Source organism: Octopus sinensis, linkage group LG7 (genome assembly GCF_006345805.1).
Source record: "Octopus sinensis linkage group LG7, ASM634580v1, whole genome shotgun sequence".
NCBI lineage: Eukaryota > Metazoa > Mollusca > Cephalopoda > Octopoda > Octopodidae > Octopus > Octopus sinensis.
Window position 1 is genome coordinate 19,418,465 of NC_043003.1, and position 26,073 is coordinate 19,444,537.

General features: G+C 36.3%; 1 protein-coding gene and 1 non-coding gene across 2 annotated transcripts in view; one reads left to right on the plus strand and one right to left on the minus strand.

The window, feature by feature from the left end:
- The first annotated feature begins 3,287 nt into the window (after window positions 1–3,287).
- Window positions 3,288–3,406, plus strand: LOC115214622. The gene has a single exon (XR_003881938.1). It is a non-coding gene; the product is annotated as a 5S ribosomal RNA (ribosomal RNA).
- A 2,397-nt stretch (window positions 3,407–5,803) lies between these two features.
- LOC115214189 overlaps window positions 5,804–26,073 on the minus strand; it is a 57,104-nt gene continuing 36,834 nt past the window's right edge. The window contains exon 3 of the mRNA XM_029783289.2: window positions 5,804–6,914. Coding sequence (XP_029639149.1) covers window positions 6,709–6,914 — 206 coding nt within the window. The 3' untranslated portion in view covers window positions 5,804–6,708. The remainder of the gene's footprint in view (window positions 6,915–26,073) is intronic.

Genomic DNA, 26,073 nt, shown 5'->3' on the forward strand with positions numbered 1-26,073 from the left:
AATAATTGCGTGGGATGATAAAGTCATAAAGAATTGTTACTAAGTCCAATGTAAAGTTTCTCACTAGAGTTCTTTTCTGTAGCTTTGGTGTCTTTACTAAACTTTCAAAACCCCAACTGGAAATCAATATAAATATATATATATACAAGTTTATACTATATTGTGAATCAATGTGTGTGTGTATCTGTGATAGGATGTGAGCTTTGTACTTATAAAAAGAGTGTATATACGCAGGTGTCATTTTCTTTTTACTGATTTCACTGACTGGACTGTGGCCTTGTCAGCTGTTCTGAAATCAAAACACCATTCTTTTGTAGTATAGTATATAGCAGTGCTCCACAAGTGGCATGTTGTGGAATACTGGTGTGCCATGAGATGATGCTAAGTGTGCCTGAACATTATTTTTTCCCTTATACTTTTATATTATGTTTTTAGTTGCAGAGGACTGGTATATAGTACAGTGTGGTGTGATATAATGTAGTAGTTTAGTGCATTTTCTAATATAAACCCAGCATGTTTTATGTCTCCTGTATCTGTTAATTTAAAGCTAAACACAATTTATTCAAATTTTTTTTTTCTTTGCTTACGTGTTGCTTCTCAAATGTCTTTGTTTACATTCAGTATAAATCTGTTCTTTGAAGAATCTTAACTGTTAGACAAATAAATTAAATATTTGTTACACAACATAGTTTTTAAAAAGCCACAGAAAACTTGCTAAAACATTACAATTATTTCATCATCATCATCACCATAATATAAGGCAGCAAGCTGGCAGAATCATTCGTGTGCCACTTTTCCATGTTTAAATGAGTCGGGCAGAAATTGCTGAGGCAGATTTTCTAAAACTGGATGCCCTTCCTGTTGCTAACACTCATCTGTTTCCATGCAACGTAATATTTCCTCATGGTCAGATATGTTTTTCATGGAAAACTAGAACCAGCCAACACTGCTTGTATGACAGTGATGCTTGTTTACAACCATCACCTGATGTCAAAGACAAGGGTACACACAAACTCTCTCACACACAACAGGCTTATTTATTGGGTTGTTTGGAAAGTTTGTGCTGATTTTTAAAGGAAAGAAATAGGTCAATAAATACTTGCCATTACATTTTTAATCAACCAAATATGAACCATTTTGTTGCACAATGCGTCTCCATCTTTTCTTTAACTTGAAAATACCCTCTTCCTAGAATTGAGGTGGTTTCATGGCAAAGAATTCATCAAGGTATCTTTCTATGTCATTCAAGGAATTGAAATTTTTACCATTAAGACTATTCTGCAAAGACCTGAATAAGTGGAAATCCGAAGGAGCAATATCTGGTGAATATGGAGGGTGGGGTAACACATCCCAGCCGAGCCGCAGCAATTTTTGTTTGGTTTCCAAAGCATCAAGTGCCGAAAATGAACTTTCTTATCTTCCATTTTAAAGGGTTACAGAATTAACACAGGTTATAAGGAACATAAACCTTCTTCCAAAGATAGCTTAAACTGCGCTCTAAATAGAGGTGTAGTCAAATCCTATTTTATGGACTCAACCATGTTCTAAAATAAGTTGAAAAGTAAGCTACTATAAATCGGCATGAACTTTCCGGACAACCTTATAGTTTCTGTCTACCAAATCTACTAACAAAGCTTTTGTCATCGCAAGACTATAGTAGTAGACACTTCTCCACAATGCTGTGCAATGGAACTGAACCCAAAATCTTCACACAGCCAAGCTCAAGCTTGTAATAAAAAGAGAAAAAGTATGTGAAATCCATTCAATACTTCCTCTAAAACATTGAATCTGAATCTTCTGGGCACATGCAATTATATTTCTTTTGATGAAAATATGACAAATATTTCACATTACATTGGATGATAGTATAGACGTACTTATGTAATTGCTATGATGCATCTCAACAGTGGTTATAAAACCAACAAAACACTGCCACAGAAATTTCCAAAATATAGTTGGAGACAATAACTAATTTTCTTCAACCTAAATTGCTTTTTTGTCTTGAAGAGGTTATTTTTAAGGTTGTTCTGTTCTACCAGTATCATTGTTGGTTATATTTCAATTTTCCATGATTGTATCTTCTGATGCTGAAGTTGAACTTTTGTCCATAGGGCCTACACTGAAGTTGTGCAGCTAATCCATGTCAAAGAAGTCACCGCCAGGCTCTTACTTTCCTTCTGGTATGTTTGTCTTTAATCTGCAGCAACAGTTGCCTCTTCGTATGCTTCCATACAGTTCTTTAAGGTCTAAAATATTTTCCAGTCATCAAAGAGAATATTGAACAATCACATGGTTGTCTTGAGTTTCAGAAGAATAATTTCTTAGGTACATACTTTTGGCAGTGATTGTCTACAAGCTCAGAGTATAGGATCTGTTTGAGTAAATTCATGTCCGAAATCCTTTTTTCATGTCCCAACTATTAGAATTGATATTTTACAATGATTTGGATTCTTATGGTTTTTGTTCTGATCAGTATTTGTTTCTTTGCAATGGTCATCCTTTGACATTCAAAATCAATATTGGCTTTGTTTGATGAAAGTGTCGAAGCCAATGCATTTGATTGGATGTTGATACGCTGCTCATGTTTCACAACCATAGAATGGTGAGGAGAGTACAATAGCTTCGTACATCATGACTTTTGATTCACAAGATGTAATTGTGAAAGACATGGTAAAATTGGTGCCAAAAGGCTCTGTAGGCTGCTGGTAATCAATTGATAACATCAAAGAAGCAAGAGTAGGACAGAATAGGTGAAGGATGAAAACTTTTCAACTAGTTCACCACCGATTTTAATTTGAAAAAGTGGTCTTTCTTCAAGATTTTGAACAATAGTCTGTTTTGCTCAACTGACCATGAGGTCAAACAACTGTGAACAGGTTCAGTCCCACTGCGTGGCACCTTGGGCAAGTGTCTTCTACTATAGCCTTGGGCCAACCAAAACCTCGTGAGTGGATTTGGTAGATGGAAAGTCAAAGAAGCCCGTCGTATATATATATATAAATATATATATATGTATGTGTGTGTATATGTTTGTGTCTGTGTTTAAAAATTATTGAAATTAAAAACTATCAAAATATGTTTATGTACCAGACACCAAGTTTAATAGTGACAAAGTTATTTTGCAAAGTTCTTTTGTTATTTTCAAAATTAGCTGAAACAAAGGTAGTGCATTTCAACTGATACAGGCACCTGAAATAACTTAGTTGGGAGAGCGTTCGACTGAAGATCTAAAGGTCCCCGGTTCATTCCTGGGTTTCGGCATCCGGGGGCTGCCACAAAACATTTTTGCTTACGGCCATATCACATTGAAAGCACCGGTTCTTGTCTGATCACCGAAGTTAAGCAACGTCGAGCCTAGTTAGTACTTAGATGGGCGACTGCTTGGGAAACCTAGGTGCTGTAAGCATCACACATTTAGGGTGGTGAGCTGGCAGAAACGTTAGCATACCGGGTGAAATGCTTCCAACCAAAACCACTCACAAGTATTTGGACAGCCTGGGGATACAATAGAAGATACTTGCCCAAGGTGCCATGCAGTGGAACTGAACCTGAAACCAAATGGTAGGAAATTGAACTTCTTAACCATATTGCCATGTCAGCACACACACACAACATGCATGCACATTTACTCAATAAGTCTCTGCAGTTTCCATCTTTCAAATTTCACTCAAAGCATTGTTCAACCTGAAGATATAGCAGGACACTCAACCAAAGTGTCACATTGTGAAGTTAGACCCAGAATCATATGGTTGCACAGTGAACATCTTAGTATTTCTTTTTTTCTAAAAATTTAAAAACATTTCTATCAGTCCATTTATCATATAACAGTTACCATTAGTCCAATGCTCATCTTTTAGGTTAGTATGGCAAAAAAGATCTTCAAACAGAACATCATCTGCTTCTCAATTCAGCATGATTTCTTTTTGGAACAGATGTAAGAAAACTCTGTTCAACTACTTTTCTTCAAAGGTATTCTTTCACCATTGGTACTTTCCAATACAAACTTAAAATATTTTTTTGACCCACTTTAAATTCATCATCATCAAACATCCATGTTCCATGCTGCCATAGGTTGGACAGTTTTACAGAATCCAATGATCCCAAGTACTGCATCATGTTCCAATATCTGCTTTAGCATGGTTTTGACAACCAGATGCTCTTCCTAATGTCAACCACTGTAGCATATAGTGGGTGCACTTTTCATGCCACCAACACTAGTGAGATTGTCATGCAATTTGCAAGACTATGAAACCCAAGGAGTTGGGTGGAGACTTTGTTAGAAGAATGAGTAAGAATAAAAAAATTTTAAAACTTTGACTAAATTACTGTCCTCCAATACAAACTGAAAATATTCTTTCTTCATTCAATTTACATTAGTTGACATTTCTTAAATACATTATCCATTTATGCCCAAATCATGTAGTTGTATTGGGTTGGTGCATAATTATTGCAGCTTTTTTTCGGAGTGGCTGTGTGGTAAGTAACTTGCTTACCACCCATATGGTACCGGGTTCAGTCCCACTGCGTGGCACCTTGGGTAAGTGTCTTCTACTATAGTCTCAGGCTGACCAAAGCCTTGTGAGTGGATGTGGTAGATGGAAACTGAAAGAAGCACATCGTATATATGTATATGTGTGTGTGTGTGTGTGTGTGTGTATGAATGTGTGTGTGTGTGTGTTTGTATGTCTGTGTATGTTCCCCCAACATCGCTTGACAACTGATATTGGTGTGTTTACGTCCCCGTAACTTAGTGGTTCAGCAAAAGATACCGATAGAATAAGCACTAGGCTTACAAAGAATAAGTCCTGGGGTCAATTTGCTTGACTAAAGGCCATGCTGCAGCATGGCCACAGTCAAATGACTGAAACAAGTAAAAGAGTAAAAATAACAATATTTAACAAAAACATCTTTAAATGATGGTCAGACTGTCTGCCAAGCAAATGGCAAACAGTAATTGAAGTAGATGGTGAATATGCTCTGGAATAATCCTTTAAAGATGTTCTTGTTACATGTTATTGTTTTGTAGAATTTAATTTGAAAAAAAAGCCACAATAATTATGAATCAACCCAATATTAAATGCTTCATGTTAACATTGAATAGAGCTTAAAGGTAATTCATATTTTAATATTGTGCTGAGACCACATTCATAAACAACATGTAAGAAAATATATTTCTAAATGAGGAAATACAAAATTACACAAATTATTTGCATTATTTTTTTTTTTACAATATCAACAGTTGCCGTTCACCAAATGTATGATACTGCTGAGTTTATTGAAAATAATTCTTAAAAAAGAAAAAATAATAATAATAATAATACCAACTAATTTACATTATTCTCAATAAGATTTAACAATAAAAGATCAATTGAAAATATAAAATCAATACCTTAACAGTTTGGAGGGAGAAGTGTATAAATAAAATATATATATATAATATATAGGACTTTATTAAAAATCCTCCATGAAAAATAGTTGAGGTGTAGCTGTGAATTCAGTTGCTAAAATAATACTCTGAAAAAATTCTCTGTTAAAAAAATGTATATCTTACTTTATAACAATTTATTTTTAAAAAAAACATTAGCATTTGTGATCCAGATATGAGCTGAAAGTAAGCTATCACCTAGAAAATCTCTTTCAGAAGACACCTGTATGATAAAGATGAATTTGGGAGGTAGTACAAATATTTATAAAATTACCTCGTTAACATTTTTCGTTTTTGTTTTAATCTCCAATTTCAAAAGGTTTGAAGTAATGCAAAAAAAAAAAAAAGTTTAAAAAAAAATTAAAATAAAGAAAAAAATTTATTTATAAAATACTTTATTGAACTCCCAGAATTCTCATATGATATGCAGTTATTTTTTTCTTTTTATCAGTAAGGGAGTCAAAAAAAAATAGAAAGAAAAACATAAAATCTATTGGAGAAATTATGTAAGGGCAGATCCACAATTTCTCCTGTATTTCTTGAGGACAAGAGAAGAGAAATCAAACTTTGATTATAATTGAACATAAACGGAAAAATTACTTCCTGGAAATATGTCATGATGAAGCTGTATCTATTGAAACTGACCAGCAGACTATCTCCACTTTATATTGTCAAGTATGAAGAGATGCTGCAATGAGATAGGATGTGGAGATTAAAAAAAAAATTTTTTTTTTCATTTTTTAATGGTGGGCAAATAAAATATATATATGTATCCCAACATTTTTGTTATGAACAAACTTAGTAAAGCTGTACAAATGTGGAAACTTCACCTTGAGCACATCCAGATCTTCTTGCTATAATACTGACTGCTAGGATTTCTTTCTCACTATTCCAACATTAATTTGCCTCAGATCATCTGAAAAGCAATAGACTAGGATGGATTGTTTTGAGAATCGCTTCATAGCTATGCTCTCTACTTCTTAGCATTAGGTATATAAAACATTTTTTTAATTTTTTGGTCTTTTTAAAACCCCTTAATGGAAATTATCAAGTGTGTCATGCTGTTGGCCACGTTTGATTAAGATAAAAAAGGCAAGATCAAGTGGGGAGTCAGGGGGAAGAAAAAAATTACAAGGCAAAAAAAAAAAGAGTATTGTGTTCATTGTTAATCCAATCATGTTTAAGTGATTGTTATTGCTGGTGGTGGTGATGGTTGCTGTTGTCAGTGTTGTTGTTGTGGTGGTAGTGATGATAGATGAATCGATTGTAGATTTCGCTGTCCTTTATTCACTCTTGTCTTTGGTTTTCCATCTTGATACACCTGGTATTGGCACTTTGGTTACAACGGCATGGCCGACATCATATCCTTTCCCTGCCACCCACTTAACGCTTCCAACCCCAAGGCTCACAGCTCCTGTCGCTGCACCAGTTGCTGTACTATACAAACCACTTGAAACCCGCCAGATCATACTGGGTTGTTTGCTTGGATCTGAGATTGAAACAAAAAAAAAATCCATAAAAATGTTCATACATTTACCAAATATTTAGAATAATATATTAAGATAAATACATAAGAAAATCAACTGACATTGTATTTAAGCCTTTAGCATTTAGATTTTTCTGTCAAATGTAAAGCTTATTTATTCATATTGTTTTGAATTAATCATACATCTATCTTGTAGCTTCAAGATTTTGATGATGTGGAAGTTTATGTTTAGAATGATACTGTGGAGTGGGTGTGAAGCTGGTAGAATATTTTGGTTTAATGTGACAGGATTAAATGCTAAAGGGTTAAGCAAGGGTATCTTGGTTTGGTGGAGACAATTGAAATACTTAAATCACAATGCCGTCAACACACACACATTGAAGTTAGAGGAAGACCCATAGGCAAAGTCAGTTCTATGGTTTAGATCAGTGGTTCTTAACCTTTTCTTGTAGTGACCCTGTCTTCCTTTTAAGTAGCACCGACGTAAGTGGTGAATGAGGTATACTCTTTTACTTGTTTCAGTCATTTGACTGCGGCCATGCTGGAGCACCGCCTTTAGTCAAGCAAATCAACACCAGGACTTATTCTTTGTAAGCCTAGTACTTATTCTATCAGTCTCTTTTGCCGAACCGCTAAGTTACAGGGACGTAAGCACACCAGCATCGGTTGTCAAGCCATGTTGGGGGGGGGGACCAAACACAGAAAACACAAACACCCACACACATATATATATGACAGGCTTCTTTCAGTTTCCATCTACCAAATCCACTCACAAGGCTTTGGTCAGCCCGAGGCTATAGTAGAAGACACTTGCCCAAGGTGCATGTATTACATTTGTCCACTTATATTTCTCAACCAATGAATCCCATGATGGCAATTTTCCTCACCCTAAACTGCATCCAAGTAGAATTTTCTTTCAACTTGTGTTTTCTTCTTTAACCAATCATCTTCAAACACTTTAAATTAAGCTTACTGGCCTCCCCTCCCAGTCCACACCACCAGTTTATGAAGGCATGAGAAACCTATAGCTATAGCCCTTTCATCTCAAATATATAAATAAGACCCAAAGACCAAGTTTTTCAGTGATTAGATCTACCCACTAATCAGAGGAAATTTAAACCAAAAAGACGTTAAGAAAGTACAGACTAAAACAATAAAAGATGAAAATTCTGATATAAAAAAGGAAAAATAAAGTTTTCAATTTAAAATGACAAAACAGAATTCTCTGGTAGTTCAATGATTGAGCTAGACAACTATTAAGTTAACATCCTGCTAGTAGCTGTATCTTCAATTCTGGCTACTAGTGTCACTGTGATTTCATGGTTCAGTAATCACAATTAAATTATAGCATCCAACTGCAAAACACCACATACAGCAACAACAAAAAGAAAGAAAAACGTAACTAACTTTGTAAAAGTTACATAACTGTTAAAGAAAAATAAAAAAAACATGTACATCCCTGCAAGCTGGTAATTGAATTAAGTCTTAAAATTGAATGAGCAAGAAGATGCAACCGATAGAAAATTTGAGACAGCACATTCATACGTATAATGTAAAGATGAGAAATTCAATTTAAGGGTAATTTTATTTATTTTTTCCTTAATTTAGCTTCTTTTTTTTTCTCCTTCTCCAGTTTGAAATTTCAGTCTGAATGAAACAAAATTTAAAATTCTAATTTGAACTTAAATTAGAATTCCTGTTATATAACTTAATTTTATAAAACTGAAATTCAGGGCAGTGGATCAGCAGAATTGTAGGAATATCAAATATTTCTGTGTCGTATTTATTTTGGCTCTTTACATTCTGAGTTCAAACCCACTCAGGTTGACTTTGCCTTTCATCCAGAAGGAACTGATAAAATAAGGCACTAGTTGTGTACTGGGTACCAATACTCCATACTAATCCTCTCCCTCAAATTTTAAGCCTTGTGCCAATTGTTGGAAGCAGTTATATCTTTTATCTTTTACTACTTTCAGTCATTAGACGTGGCCATGCTGGGGCACTGCCTTGAAGAATTTTTTGTCAAATGAATTGAACCCAGGACTTATTTTTTAAAGCCTGGTACTTATTCTATCAGTCTTTTTTGCCGAACTGCTAGGCTACAGGGATATAAACATGTCAACGTTGGTTGTCAAGTGGCAGTGGAAGACAAACACAAAGGCACACACACTCATAGATATACAAATGACAGGCTTCTTTCAGTTTCCATCTATCAAATCAACCCTCAGGACGACCAAAGCCTTGTGAGTGGATTTGGTAGACGGAAACTGAAAGAAGCCCGTCATATATATGTATATATGTTTGTGTGTCTGTGTTTGTCTCCTCAACATCGCTTGACAACCGATGCTGGTGTGTTTGCGACCCCATAACTTAGCAGTTTGGCAAAAGAGACCGATAGAATAAGTACTAGGCTTCCAAAGAATAAGTCCTGGAGGCGATTTGCTCGACTAAAGGCAGTGCTCCAGTATGGCCACAGTCAAATGACTGAAACAAGTAAAACAGAGTAAAAAGAGAGAGAGTTCAAAAATATGTAAATGACTGAACAGAATTTGGTAAGGTGTGGGGACATGGTAGGGTGGCATCCCATTTCAAAATTCATGAAAATTATAGAGAAATATCTAAAAAGAAAACTCGTTGCAGTTAATATTTGCGATTCTGGGGATGGCTGCATTGTTTTTTTATGGGAAAGGAAAGAACTAAACTTGACTATGTGTTGAAAATAACCACGTACATTCCATTATAGGATTAACTATGAAATTGGCAAATCATATATGAAGTAATTAACATGAAAAGAAAGCAATTATGTGTTGATAGTGTTAATGGGAATTATGTGACATTTATTATTATTCACCAACCTTCCACCCACAAAGAAAACTGCCTAATGTATTTTATATAAATGTAGTTGTGTGATTAAGGAGTTTGCTTTCCAACAACATGGATTGTGGATCCAGTTCAATTGTGTGGTACCTTGGATAGGTATCTTCAACTGTAGCCCCAGGGTCAACCAAAACCTTGAGAGTGGATTTGGTGGAAACTGAAAAGAAACCAGTTGGATATTATATGAGAGTGAATCAGAGGTGGACTGAGCTGTTGGTCAATCAGGCACTGCCTGAGGGCCTGGTAAATAGTTATGCCTGAGGGCCCTTAATACTCTCAGTCCGCTCCTGGAGTGAATCAAAAAGTAATGCAATTATAAATTGCATTACTTTCTGACTCACCCTCATATACATAAGTATGCGTGTGTGTCTGTCTGTCTGTCTTGATATATGAACTAGCAGTATAGCCTGGCATTGCTTGGGTTTGTTTTTTAGTTGCACTTAAAAAGGCAGACTTTGATGTCACGTTAACAAGGTTTTGACATAGTTTCAATCTTTTTTGAAAAGTAAAAATTTTGCATTATGTAGCTTGTTATTCTCTTTAAGTGAACATTATTTCTGGTTGAAATACACTGAAAATGGCGACATAGCAGTAAAAAAAATCGTAAAAAATAGGGATTTTCATAAAAAAGAAGCACCTTTTTGATGTAAATAATTTTTGGTCTTAACATGGTCCGATTTGAATTTTTTCTTCTACAGAATGAAGAGTAAGCCTTCTTCTATCATACCCTTAATTTTGGTCAACTTGTGCCGCAGGGTCTCAGAGGAGATAGTGTTAGTTGAAAGCTACCAAACCTGCCACACACACACAACTTCAGCTTTATATGTATAGATATATGTGTGGGTGTTTGTATCTCTTTGTCTTGGCATTACATGGTTGTTGGTAAATGAGTGTTGTTCATTTCAGGTATTCTGTGAAAACATGTCTGGCCATGGGGAAACATTTCCTTGCTCAACAACAGGGAAAGGTTGGCAACAAGAAGGGCATCAAGCTGTAGAAAATCTGTTTCAATAAATTCCATCCGACCCATGTAAGTATCAAAAAGCTTATTACTACAATACAGCAGAAAGGGAAGTAGGCAAATGAGTGAAGTGATCAATAATGACAAAATTTAAGGCAGGGTCTATGTAAGGAGCTTCAAATAACGTATTGGTGTGGGGCCTGGAAATCAAAGAGAGGGTGGTTAAATTTCTGACAGTGATGAGTTTGCACCCCTTCTTAGAGGAGGCCCAAAAGCAGTCGCTTTAGGCCTTGCAAAATTTCTCTCAGAGGCTGTGCTAAAAGGTAAGTGAATAGGAGTCAAGTATTTGACTAAATACACTAGAGTATTTAATTTCATCTCTCTACATTCAGAGTTTGTCTCTGTGATCAGTTTTGACTCATCTCTTCTAAAGCCCATAAATCAAGCAGCAGTAATGCAGTGGTCTTTGTTCAAATAACTATATTTCTACCTTGCATTTAAACCAGTCTTATTCAACCCAAATGTTCTATATGTTTTATGTTCAAACCAGTCAGATCCAGCCTCTCACACCTTCCCTACAATGTCATTCTAAAAATAAACAATCACATCATTGAAACCTCAAAGCTATGAAAAAATAATGCACGATTAATTCAAAACAACATGAATACATCATTTGACAGATTAAACTGGATACTAAAAGGATTAAATGAGATCCTTCACTTCTCAGAAATAATACGAGTCAAGGAAGAATTATTGTTGTACATGAAAACAGATGTTTATTTTTGAAATAATCATTTGATTATAATATATCTGTTGCTTTAAAAAATAAATCAATGACCTTTATCATTTCATGAAATATACTAATTTTCTATTGGGTGTGTATGCATGCACACACATCTTAACTCTCTTTCTCTACTTGTTTCAGTCATTTGACTGTGGCCAAGCTGGAGCACCGCCTTTAGTTGAGCAAATCGACCCCAGGACTTATTTTTTGTAAGCCTAGTACTTATTCTATCGGTCTCTTTTGCCGAACCACTAAGTTACGGGTACACACCAGCATCAGTTGTCAAGCGATGTTAGGAGGAAAAACACAGACACTGCCTTAAAAGAATGATAATAATGTCTTCAAATTTTGGCACAAGGCCAGCAATTTTAGGGGTAGGAGCAAAATGATTACAATGATCTCAGTACTTAACAGGCACTTATTTTATTGACCCCCCACCAAAAGGATGAAAGACAAAGTAAACCTCAGTGGAATTTGAGCTCAGAACAAAACCAGAAGAAATGCTGCTAAGGGTAGGGGTTAAGTTGACTGCATTGACCCCACTGTTCAAGTGATACTTATTTTATCTGATGCAGTGTTGATTCTGTTCAAGTGATACTTATTTTATCTGATGCAGTGTTGATTCTGCCAGCTCCCTGTCATAAGAATAATAATTTCTACTATAGACACAAGGCCTCAAATTTTGGGGTACTGGGGTCAGTTGATTGCATTGACCTTCAGATCACTACCTTAATGAAAATAATATAATAATGTGTGTATGTATGTGTATTTAAGGTGTATTCCTTTAGGAACATAGTAGAGTACAAAACAGAGCTCATTCACCCTTAGAATTAACAAATAGCTGGTAGTATTACATTATATTTCCTGTGTATATATGTGGATATATGTTGTATCAAAACATGTGTAGTGTTTATTAAATAGCTGTCTAACCATACTCCTTGTTGACAATTTTATTCATTCTCATCATCATCATCTTCGTTTAGCATCCGCTTTCCATGCTAGCATGGGTTGGATGGTTCAACTGGGGTCTGGGAAGCCAGAAGGCTGCACCAGGCCCAGTCTGATCTGGCAATGTTTCTACGGCTGGATGCCCTTCCTAACGCCAACCACTCCGTGAGTGTAGTGGGTGCTTTTTATGTGCCACCGGCACAGGTGCCAGGGGAGGCTGGCAAACGGCCACGATCAGATGGTGCTTTTTACGTGCCACCGACACGGGGGCCAGGTGAGGCTGGCAACGTCCACAATCCGATGATGCTTTTTACGTGCCACCGGCACGAGGCCAGTCAATCCCAATATATATATAATTAATCCCAATATATATATATATGTAAATATATATAGATAAATATATATAAATGAGGATAAGATTGTTATTTAAATATCAAACTTATCAAGTGGCTAGTAGGGGAATAAAACCTTCAAAGGTAATAATTATTGTTAAAATCATAATTTAGGGAATCTAAGAGATACCACCATGCTTGAAATAGCAGCCAAAACTTGGCTCTAAAACCACATTAAAAGTTCATACAGCACCAGGAGAGAAGACAAAAAGACAAAATAAACTAGCAAGTTTATTTTGTCTTTTGTCTTCTCTCCTAGTGCTGTATGAACTTTTAATGTGGTCTTAGAGTCAAGTTTTGGCTGCTATTTCAAGCGTGGTGGTATCTCTTAGATACCATAAATTATATATATATATATATTTCTTTACTACCCACAAGGGGCTAAACACAGAGGAGACAAACAAGGACAGACAAACGGATTAAGTCGATTACATCGACCCCAGTGCGTAACTGGTACTTAATTTATCGACCCCGGAAGGATGAAAGGCAAAGTCGACCTCGGCGGAATTTGAACTCGGAACGTAACGGCAGACGAAATACGGTAATGCATTTCGCCTGGCATGCTAACGTTTCTGCCAGCTCGCCGTCTTTTATATATATCTTAATTAGATTGAAGATATTAAATTGCAACAATACTAATTTAAATTTATCCCCCAAGGTAAAGTAATTATTAAATTCATGCTTTCAGTATCAGACACATGTTTTGATAAAATAGAGAATAACACCATTTTCATGTTTATACATTGTGTGTGTCTGTGGTGGTCAATAAGGTCAACCTTGATTGAGCAGGCCTCTGATAAAAACCATGACCGACTCATCTTTTCTTGAGACAGTGTGGACTAAGGAGTCAATTGACCAATATGTGCTTCCCATTTTTAAGACAATGAATGTGATTTGCGGTGTATTTGGCAGTCATTTGTAACTGATGACAGTCAATTACATAAAGCCCCACACATTGGATTGTATTGATAATGTATTGTCAAATTCCCATTTGGGCTTAATTGCCAATTAATCCCAAATTGCTCATTTGGGCATAATTAGCAATTAAGCCCTAATTCATGTTTGAGCTTAATTGGCAATTAAGATCTAATTCCTGTTGGACCTAATTGGATGAGTTGTTAGAGCATGTGTTATCTATTCTGGATTCTTGTGTTTTGAGTTCAAATTCTACAAAGATCAAATTTGGTTTTTATCATTCCAGGTTTAAAAAATAAAGGGCCAGTCAAAGGTAGTGGACTAGCAGAACTGTTCAGGCTCTTTGCATTCTGAGTTCAAATCTCACCATGGCTCAATTGACTGGTAGACTTAAACCAGCACCTGGTTTAATTAATACCATCATCTACTCTGTAGGAGTCAACAGAATCCACTCCATTGTAAGCAGTCAAGCCAGCTCTCTGGTTTAAGGATCCCTCACTTCCTCCTGGTCTCAGTGGCCCTGTAAAGCATCACATGTATTACCTTTCCCTCTCGACTAAACATCATCATCATCATTTAATGTTGACTTTTGCATGCTTGCATGGGTCAGATGGAATGTTGTTGAGACAGATTTTTGATGGCTGAATGCTCTTCCTGTTGCCATCACAGAGTTATGGTGATCTTTCAGTAGCCAAGTCTCTAACAGAGGCTCAATTCCCAATTTCAATCAGTCTTTCAGGATCGATAAAATAAGTATCACTTGAACAGTGGGGTCGATGCAGTCAACTAATACCCTACCCTGAACTTCTTGGTCTTGTGCCAAAATTTGAAGCGGGAATTATTATTATTCCAGTATCAATGTATTAAGTTCATGACTTTGCCACTTTAAAGTATCTCTTATTAATTTAGAGTGCCGCCTTCAAAATTGTACTTTTAGAAATAACCACAATACAAGACATATAAACACATCTCATAATCAATCAAAAATTACAACTACTACTACTACCACTACTACTACTACTACTACAACAATTGTTCAGTCCCAAGTCAACCTTTATTGAACAGATATAGGATCATAGGCATTCCAGCTGTGATAATTCAATTTTTTTTTTGTTCAGTCACTACTAAGAGTAGGTTATTAACCATATCTTTCCTAACTTGAATGTGATATGGTACAGAAGACTCAGCTGGTATTTCTAGCAGGCAATATGAGCCCCCCCTCCTTTTTTTTTCTAAATTTTCATTTGACTGAATACATACTATTAATAAACTGAGTTTAATTTCAGTCATATTCCCTTCCTCAAATTAGCTGTCTGCTTTATCAAAGGTAATAATAATTCTTTAAAATATTGGTACAAGGCCAGCTGGTTTAGGTGGAGGGATAAGTTGGTTTCATTAACCCCAGTGCACAACAGGTACTTTTATTTCATTTGCACTCAGAATATAAGGGGTCAGAACAATTTACTGCAAAGCAATTTTTTTCAACTGATTATTCTAATAATAATCCTTTCTACTATAGGCGCAAGGCCTGAAATTTTGGGGGTGGGTGGATCTAGCCAATTACATCAACTCCAGTGCTCAATTGGTACTTATTTTACTGACCCTCAAAAAGATAAAAGGCAAAATCAGCCCTGGCGGCAGGAGCAGAATAATAATAATAATAATAATAATAATAATAATAATAATAATAATAATAATTGTTCAAAATTTTGGCACAAGGCCAGCAATTGTGAGGAGTACGGCCTGAAAGAATGAAAGGCAAAGTTGGTCTTTGTGGGTTTTGAACTATAATACAATGTTATTAAATCAGATAGAATAGAAGGATCTGAGGAAACTAGTGATTTGATAGCCTCCATCCATAAACATTTTATAAGAGGAATAAATAGGCCAGACCCTTGTCAAAGAGAAAGAGGGAGGAGGAGGAGAGGGGAAGAGAGAGAGAAAGAAAAAAAGAAAAAATGGAGAGAGAAAAAATGGAGAGAGAGAAAAAAACGGAGAAAAGAGGAAAAAAGAGAAAAAATGGAGAAAAAAGGAAAAGAGGAAAAAAGAGAAAAAAGGAAAAGAGAAAAAATGGAGAAAAAAAGGAAAAGAGAAAAAAAGAGAGAAAAGAGAAAAAAGAGAAAAAAAAAGGAGAAAAAAGAAAAAGAGAAAAAAAGGAAGAGAGAAAAGAAAAAAGGAAAAGAGAAAAAAGGAAGAAAGAAAAATGGAAGAAAGAAAAGAGAGAAAAAAGGAAGAGAGAAAAAAGAGAAAAAAGGAAGAGAGAAAAAAGAAAGAGAGAAAAAAGAAAGAGAAAAAAAAGAGAAAAAAGGAAGAGAGAAAAAAAGGAAGAGAGAAAAGAAAAAAGGAAAAGAGAAAGAAAAGAGAGAAAAAAGGAAGAGAGAGAAAAAGAGAGAAAAAAGGAAGAGAGAAAAAAGAAAGAGAAAAAAGAGAGAAAAAAGAAAGAGAGAAAAAAGAAAGAGAGAAAAAAGAAAGAGAAAAAAAGAGAAAAAAGGAAGAGAGAAAAAGAGAGAAAGAAAAAAAAGAAAGGAAAAGAGAAAGCAAGATGTTTTTTGAAGGTACCAAAGGTCTTACTATTAATTTTCTTAAGATCCCACTGTTTTTAATATTGAAATTACAGTTCAAGGTTATGCAATCTAATAGATTAAAATCTGCCAAAAATGTAATCCATCCATTTTTGTAACTTTTCCAACTTATTTCAATTCTTAGTTTCACACACATGGTCTTTTTTTTCCTTTACTTTAATTACATATATACTTTTCAGTTTGTGTTTGTTTTTAAATATTGATTTCAAATTTTGGCACAAGGCCAGCTATTTCAGGGAAGAGGATAAGCCGGTTACATCAACCTCAGTATTCAACTGGTACTTATTCTACTGACCTCAAAAGGATAAAAGGCAAAGTCAGCTTCGGCAGAATTTGAACTCAGACTGTAAAGATAGATGAAATGTTTTTAGAGCACAACTACATGGTTCTGGGTTCAGTCCCACTGTATGGCACCTTGGGCTAGTGTCTTCTACTATAGCCTCGGGCCAACCAAAGCCTTGTGAGTGGATTTGGTAGACGGCTGCTGTTGCTAGAGCTGCAACTACTCCGGAGCAGCATGAAACCTACCAAGTACATGCTGCTGATGCAAGGGCCACAGAAACCCCACAAAACAGTGTTATCTGTCAGGCATACAATGCTGCATCCACTTCTGCGACAAGGGCTTAAGAAGTCCCAGAAGAGAGTGCTATTCATCAGGAATGCAACACTGCATCCACTTCTGCCACAAGGCTGGCAGATGACGATAACCATCAGATGATGAGACTTCAGTCTAATGTTCAATGGAAGGCTCATGCCTGTGGCTATTGGAAGCCATTGAGTAGTCGATGGACATCAAAGGAGCTCAACTATAATCCTGCTGAGGATTATGCCAGTCACTGAGAGACTGTTCCAGGGGATATGTCTGTAATACGTCCATTTTGCTAGGCCCTATGCTGCTCAAATGAAAAGGTTTGCTTGCCTGACCTGCAAAACACTCCTAAGCCTTTCCTCCTCTTTACTCCTTAGTCAACACCCTGATTTGCAGCAATCTATGCAGAAAATTTGTGCTTATAACTGCCTTCCAGATGACAAGTTTCAGTCACAAACCCATTCATGAAGATTCCTATATGCCAACGTTCAAAATTCAGGGCCAACCCTATCATCGGATAGGCTCTATTCTTCCTGTCAACAATGCTGAGCACCGATTCCTTCAAATTTACTTCATGGGAGATACCACTGAGCAAGCGGCTTGCTGAGCTCAGGTGGCACCTGGAACAAAGTAAAAAAAAAAAATACCACCAAAGCAACTTAAACCATCCAATGGATGAGTGCATTTGCTAGTTTTATATAAAGTTAAGTTCCAAACACTACATTAATTATGCCAAACTTATTTCATTATTTTCTAAATTAATTGAAATAAAGGCAGTGTAGTTTAATAGAAATAGTCATTTAACATCCATTTTTTCAGGCTGTGTTGGTCAGGTGGAATCTGTTGAGGCAAATTTTCAACAGCTACGTGCCTTTCTTGTTGCCAACCCTCACCTGTTAGCAAAGTAACATTTCCCCATGGCTAGACATGAAATGAACCTCATTTGTACGGTAATCCTGTTACAACCATCACATGTCTAAACAATGATTGACACAAACACACATCATCATCAAGTACCCTTAACTGGTGCAACCAGTCATTGCGGTACTCTAGATGGTTTGGCAGTCAGCCGTCATCACCGATCTTAGTTCTGCCACGCATTTCAGGGTCATGGTGTTGCGACCAGTCCAATCCTTGATGTTGCAGGATCAAATCAAGAGCAGGATTTTCTTTACCTCTCTTTTACCCTCCCTCAACTATGTCCTGAAGGATGTTTCTCGACAAAGAGTCATGGTAGGATATGTGGCTGCACAAGACAAGCTTTCATCTTTTTTACATACACACACGCATACACACTCACACAAAGGGCTTCTTTCAGTTTCCATCTACCAAATTCACTCACAATGCTGCAGTCAGCCTGGGGCTACAGTAGAAAACACTTGCCCAAGATGCTGCACAGTTGGACAGAATCCAAAACTCTGGTTGAGAAGCAAGCTTCTTAACCACAGTCATGCCTCTACATATAATAACAATTTGGTTTTCAATAATTTTTTTTTTAGTTTCAATGGTTATTTTAAATAATGCTGTGAACAATTAAAACTATATTTGCTGTATACTTGCTATCATTCTTTTATAATGATTTCAAAAGAACTTTTAAACCATTAATGAAAGGGAACTTTTTAAAAAAGTTAAATAAGCTGGATTGTGATGCAACATAATTGTCATTAAGAAATTCATTCCATTGATAAACTATAACAAATTAGTTTTAAGATTTAAACAAACAAAAAGTCTTCAATGAAGCATTGAAAATAATTCCTACCTGCTGCTGTAGACACAGCTGTTAGAATCATAAGAACTTATATTAGACTTTATGTGAAATAGTGCAATCACATCTCAGGATAGCATACCTTAGAGACCTAATTACACAAGATCAATGAAGACATACTATGTAGCAGGCAGACAAAACAAATTACGCAGGTATTTAGTTTCCCCACAGCCCAAGCAATTACACCCCTTCTAGTTCCTTTCTCTCCATCTCTGATTTTCCCTCTCCTCTTTCTCTGACATTAGTTTCATACTCCTCGTGGTAATTGAATAATGAACGAAGAAATTAGGTAATCATAATTTCTTTTTCACTGGTATAACTTGTACATTATGTTCCCTGTTGTTTAACTGTTTTGACATTAATTCCACCCAAAGCCATAAATTAATTTTTATTACTTAGCACTGTTGGACGGGTGGAGGAGGATGCTTATAAAGTTGGCAGCCTTTCTAAATTGGCCAATTGAGGTTAAAGTTGTTCAGGCTCAATTCAAACTACTTCAGCTTAATGATTCAAAGGAAAACATCTCATAGTTTGGGAATTCTAAGGGAAGAAGGATTAAGAACAGTGTCCAGTAATCTTACTGAAGATGAAGGTATTGAAAAGGTCTTTAATCTCCAGAACAAAAGACAGGAAATGTACCACACTAAAAATTGAATTAAGGGAAATAACACAAAAAAAAAAAAAACTTATGAAATAACTAGTTCTGATCCTGAAAACTGACATTTAGTCATCGGTTAGAATTAACATTTATGCTACTAGCTGTTTTGGTTGTTTCATATATCTCAATGTAGATCGAATAGTTTTCTCCCTGAGAATATCCAGTAGATAATACAACATTTCCAGGTGTAGGAGTGGCTGTGTGGTAAATAGCTTGCTTACGAACCACATGGTTCCGGGTTCAGTCCCACTGCGTGGCACCTTGGGCAAGTGTCTTCTACTATAGCCTCGGGATGACCAAAGCCTTGTGAGTAGATTTAGTAGATGGAAACTGAAAGAAGCCCGTCGTATATATGTATATGTATATATATATATGTGTGTGTGTGTGTGTGTGTGTGTGTGTGTGTGTGTCTGTCTGTTTGTCCCCCCCCATCCCCAACATCGCTTGACAACAGATGCTGGTGTGCTTACGTCCCTGTAACTTAGCGGTTTGGCAAAATGAGACTGATAGAATAAGTACTAGGCTTACAAAGAATAAGTCCTGGGGTCGATTTGGTTGACTAAAGGCAGTGCCCCAGCATGGCCGAAGTCAAATGACTGAAACAAGTAAAAGAGTATAAAGAGTATCCATCCATCCACCATTCATGGGAGGGTCATAAGAGTGGGGTGGGGTGTTGAGAGTCCTCAAGTACCTCCTCTGTAGGGTCCTATCAGAAGTAATTGTAATTAAACTTTTCAGCTGGATTCTCAAGCACGACCAACCAAGACTTTAAATATTATCCAATCATCTCATTCTTCGTTTAACCCTCAGTTTCCTGATGGTTGGCTTGAAGAATCTGTCTTGCAATTCTTTCCAGCAACTATTGCAATATCTGTTGGTTGTAAATAAAACAGCCAAATATATAAGAATGCACGTAAAAAGCACCAACCGATCGTGGATGTTGCCAGCCTCTTCTGGCACCTGTGCCGGTGGCACGTAAAAAGCACCCACTACACTCACTGAGTGGTTGGCGTTAGGAAGGGCATCCAGCTGTAGAAACACTGCCAGATCAGACCCAGGTCGAATCATCCAACCCATGCTAGCATGGAAAACGGACGTTAAACGATGATGATGTAGTGCCATACCACTTTAATCTGCTATTTTGGAACAATTTTTTTAGCGTCTTCAATATGTATGCTACATTGCTTCTGTTTTGTATCGTAGGTCAAGGACGATTTGAAGATGTATGGCTTCAGTAAGATTGCAAAAGTGTTTCATATAAAGTCTGGGAGATACAATACAACAGTATTGATCAAACAGAGAAGACATAAGCAATGAATAAACTGCAGTTGTTTAGCTCAAGGTCGGCTCAGATTAACATCTGTTTGAGTCACATGACATGACAGAATAGGTATAAGAACAACATCAATGCTATAATTGAGTCATTACTGAAGATGTTTTTATTTTGCAAATTTTCAACACCGTGTCACTGTCCTGGAACCGAAATCTCTTTCAAATGATTTAAAGATCTGAGCCATCCAAGTATAAAACCCTTGTTAGTTGTCTGGACATGCACAACTTCTAAAATGATTCAAAGATAATGACTTTTAGCACTGATTGCTAAATATTTTTTGTCCTTTCTTTCTACATTCTATGTCATGCAGAATTATAACATTATATACACACATACATGTAATACTGTTCTGACAAGAGGATCTCACAATACTATCTGAGACCCCCTTCAGTCATGACACTGACCATGAGATTGCACCTAGAAAGTTACCCTCCCAGGCACAAGTTCGGGCAAGGTTGTTTATGGAAGACCAGCAGTCGCCCATGCATCCCGGCTTCCCCTCTCCATGCCACCAGTGTTATCCAAGGGAAAGGCCAATACAGCTTGGCACCAGTGATGTTGCAACTCATTTCTACAGCTGAGTAAACTGGAGCAACATGAAATAAAGTGTCTTGCTCAAGAACACAACATGCAGCCCGGTCCGGGATTCGAGGTCACAACCTCACGATCGTAAGCTTGATGCTCTAACCACTGAGCCATGCGCCTTCACAATACTATACCAGGTAATAATAATACATATAAAAATTTTCCAATAAAGTAATTATAAACTAAATGCTTCCTAATGAATGCTTTAAGCAAAACTAATGACCACAGGTGTAGATGGCAAATTGTAGTGGCCTGTTTTGGAAATGCTGATGTAGAAAACAGTGCCCCCCCACCTCCATACACTATAGGGTCTAGAGAAGAAGTACCTATAGCTTTTGCAGCTCCTCTAAATTGACAAGTCAGCACTCGCAATAATGGCATGAGCAAGGAGGGAATTTCAGAAGGCTGAAGTTCTGGGAAGGAAGGACAGGGTGTAGTGATTGATTAGTGCAACTATTTTATCCTTTATCTCACTGATTTTCAATAACTTGACACAAAACAGCTATTTGTTCTCAAGGTATTTGTCCATCTGCTGTCCTTCATTCACGCGATGCTGCCAGTCCATCTATATTTGTTCTCCTTGATGGTTCTTATAATGTCATTGACTCTTGCATGCTGTTGAATCTGGGTCTTGGTTTTCTTGTCCTGCAATGTGATGCCGAGCACGATCCATTTCATTTTCCATTGGGCTACAATGAGGGTGTTCATTGTGGTAGTGTTGAGAGCCCATGTTTCACTGCTGCAAATCATCCCTGGCAGGATGTAGTTAAAGATCTTGGCAGTAATAATATTCAAATAAATTCATTCATATTCTTTATCTTAATATCCCACCACATTTGCAAGTGAAGTTGTTTGTTGAACATTCTTTTCATTTCTCTCATTTTTCACATTCTTTTGTTTTTAATAAATTAACTAATCAGAGACAATTGAAACTTAATAAAATATGTACACCAATAACATGTGGATCAGACCCACATAACTGAAATATTGTTTGTGGTAAGGGGAACCAAATGAGCATGTATCTACAAAGATGTTTTAAAAGTTTTGGGTGAATGACTCCTTTCACCCCCACCCACCAAAAAGGTGATCTACTTAAAAAAAAATTCATCTAAATATATCTACAAGATTTGTGCGTCAGTTGTTATACTTTTCAAAATATTTTTAAGAAGTCAGCCATCATGGAAACCTGCCAGCATGTAATTGTAACATCAATTCTTTTGTTTCTGCTGCTGCTACTTCTAAATAACCAAATATTTAACAAAATTTTTTAAAAGATGACTATCACACTTTTACTCAATACTAAATCTTCATAAGTTTACAAAACTTCATAAATTAAATTTTTTTTTTTTTTTTAAATCAGTTGTCTATTTCAGAAAGTGATCTGCTATTATGAAACTATAAATAAATATATAGAAGCATCATTATCACTATCACATACATAGGTTATGAAACAGATAATTTGTTTGTTAGTAGGAAGAGCAGGTGATAGCTGCTTTCAAGACACACTGATTTTATTTTATTAAAACTTTTTCTTTTCTTTTTGGTATTTACCAAAATACAAAATACTGTCTCTCAACCTATAAGATGAAACATGAAAAAGAATGGAAAATGAAAACTTATTTAATTAAGCTTCTTTTTATCTTTTTATTTTCTTTTTCAATAACCTGAAGTTAACACAGAATGTAGCACAAGTGAGGAGAATATAAGAGAGAGAGGAATGAAGTAGTACCCAAGTAAAATGTAACCCTAAAAAGGTAACCTGAACTGAAGTTAAGATAGTCAGGAAGTAGAAGTATCATATTTTGTCTGCAAGAGCACCAACTGTCAGTATATAATACATATGGTAAGAATAGACAAAAGGTAGACGTTACAGTTAAGTTGCTAATATAACTATTTCCTAGATTCCAGGGCATGGCTTCATAACTTTATTAAAAATATTACACTGAATCCTTGAGCAACATATATTTATTAGCTTTCACTTCATATAAATACTGTCTGCACTAGAAATATATGATGCATGACATAATTTTGCTAGTGTCACAAGTAGACTGTCCCAAATAAGGCTATAAAAGATCTACAGAGCAGATTAAAAGGTCCATGTTTGTTTTCACACAATTTAGAACATAAAAGAATAGTAGATCAAAAGGCCAGAAGAATGAAAAGATTACAGTTAGATAAACAGCGTTTACGACATTGGTGTATTTATATAACAATGAGGCATAAAGAAAACATTATGCATAGTCATGTGTGTGTATAGTTATCATAACATCCACTTTTCAATGTTTGCATGAGTTAGAGTTTACTGAGGCAGATTTTCTACTGCTGGATGCCCTTCCTGTTGCCAACCTTCACTTGTTCCCAAGCAAGGTAACGTTTCTCCGTGGTCAGATATGTTCTCACAGAATATTGCAAATGAACGATACAGACTCTACGACAGTGACAACCAATTTACAACCAACACATATCAGGACAAGCACACACACACACATATGTATATACATGACCAAGGACTATGTAGAAGTCATTTGCCCAAGGTGCTATACAGTAGGACTGAACCTGAAACCATGTGGTTGGGAAGCAAACTTCTTAATGACACAACCATGTCTGCACCTATGCTACATACTCTCTTACTCTTTTTCATCATTTGACTGCAGCCATGCTGGAGCACCGCCTTTAGTCAAGATAATCGACCCCAGGACTTATTCTTTGTAAGCCTAGTACTTATTCTGTCGGTCTCTTATGCCGAACCGCTAAGTTACTTTTATTTACTCACACACCTCATATATGTTATATTTAACAAACGGTTAGTTTTGCTGGGAAAATATAGCCTATGGATTAGCTAAAACAGCAGGATAAGTGAGTTGAAGTGTTTCATCTTTCATAAAAACATTTACCGAGATCACTCACTCACATCACCTTAAAAGTCGTTGAGGTTCAGAAGAAAGGGATTTATAGGGATGCATACAGCATTGTGACAATAAAATTTACATAATCACACAGTTTGCAGCCAGACATGACTAACTCTGTATCAGTTCAGTTTGGATGGCTCCCGTCATCACTTTGGGCTACTAAAACTTTTTGGTTTATCTAAAGAATATATTTTCACAGTGATGCAAAATACAAAACTATTAAAAACATTGTAGATGAATTTGAACACGTAAAAAGCACCCACAACACTCACGGAGTGGTTGGCGTTAGGAAGGGCATCCAGCTGTAGAAACATTGCCAGATAAGACTGGAGCCTGGTGCAGCCTTCTGGCTTCCCAGATCCCCGGTCGAACTGTCCAACCCATGCTAGCATGGAGAACGGACGTTAAACGATGATGATGATGATGATGATGAAATATACGAGGAGATAGCCTTTGGTCATGAATGACCATGGGATTGAAAGTTAGCTTCTGAGGCACAAGTCCGGGCAAGGTTGTTTGTGGAAGGCCAGCAGTCCCCTCTCCATGCCGCCAGTATTATCTAAGGGAAAGGCAAAGGCCAATACAGCTTGGCACCAGTGACGTCGCAGCTAATTTCTACAGCTGAGTGAACTGGAGCAACGTGAAATAAAGTGTCTTGCTTAAGAACACAACATGCAGCCCGGTCCAGGAATCGAACTCACAACCTCACAATCGTAAGCGCGACGCTACAAGCACTGAGCCATGCGCCTTCACTATATATGTGTGTGTGTGTGTGTATATATATACACACACACACACACACACACACATATATAGTGAAGGCGCATGGCTCAGTGCTTGTAGTGTCGCGCTTACGATTGTGAGGTTGTGAGTTCGATTCCTGGACCGGGCTGCATGTTGTGTATATATATACACACAACACCTCTAACTGAATATATATATATATATATATATATATGTATGTATATCATTTATAATCTCAAAATGTGCATTTCAAGGGAAAGAAAAATATTGATTTAACCTAATAGTATAAAGCAAAAGGAATTGCCAATAGTTTGTATGTATGTATGTATACATGTGTGTATGTACATGAGTAGATATGTATCTTTACATCAGTCTACAGAATGTTGGCATATAAAAGAAGAAATACATATACACCAATGACAGTGCCCATGTGGTGTCACATAAAAACACTCAGTACACACTGTAAAATGGTTGGCATTAGGAAGAGCATCCAACAGTAGAAACAATATCAAATCATACTGGAGTCGGGGGCAGCTCCCCAGCTTTGGTCAAATTGTCCAACCCATGGACAATGGATGTTAAATGATGATCATATATCATCATCATTTAACGTCCGTTTTACATGCTAGCATGGGTTATGTATATCAAATGATGATAATGATGATATATGTGTATATACATATATTCATGTTTGTATGTGTGCCAGTGAGTGTGCATATATCCGGATATAATTATTTCTATGTATACACCCAGTCAATGAGCATATGTATGCATATACTGGTCCAAGTGAATAAATCTCGTCCTGATTAAATTTTAGGAGTGGGTATCCCGCTGGAATAATGTGATGACCACAAATCCTTTGAAGGAAAGCATTTACAGACAATAGAGATAATGCATACTTCCTGATATATTGGAGTCCAAATTTATGGTAACAGGAAAAAAAAAAACGTATAATAGAAAGAAAAAAAGACAAACTTATGATAGAAGGAAAAAAAAAAGACAAACTTATGATAGAAGGGAAAAAAAAGACAAACTTATGATAGAAGGGAAAAAAAAGACAAACTTATGATAGAAGGGAAAAAGACATAGATGGTGTACTATATATTGGGTGTCAAAGTGA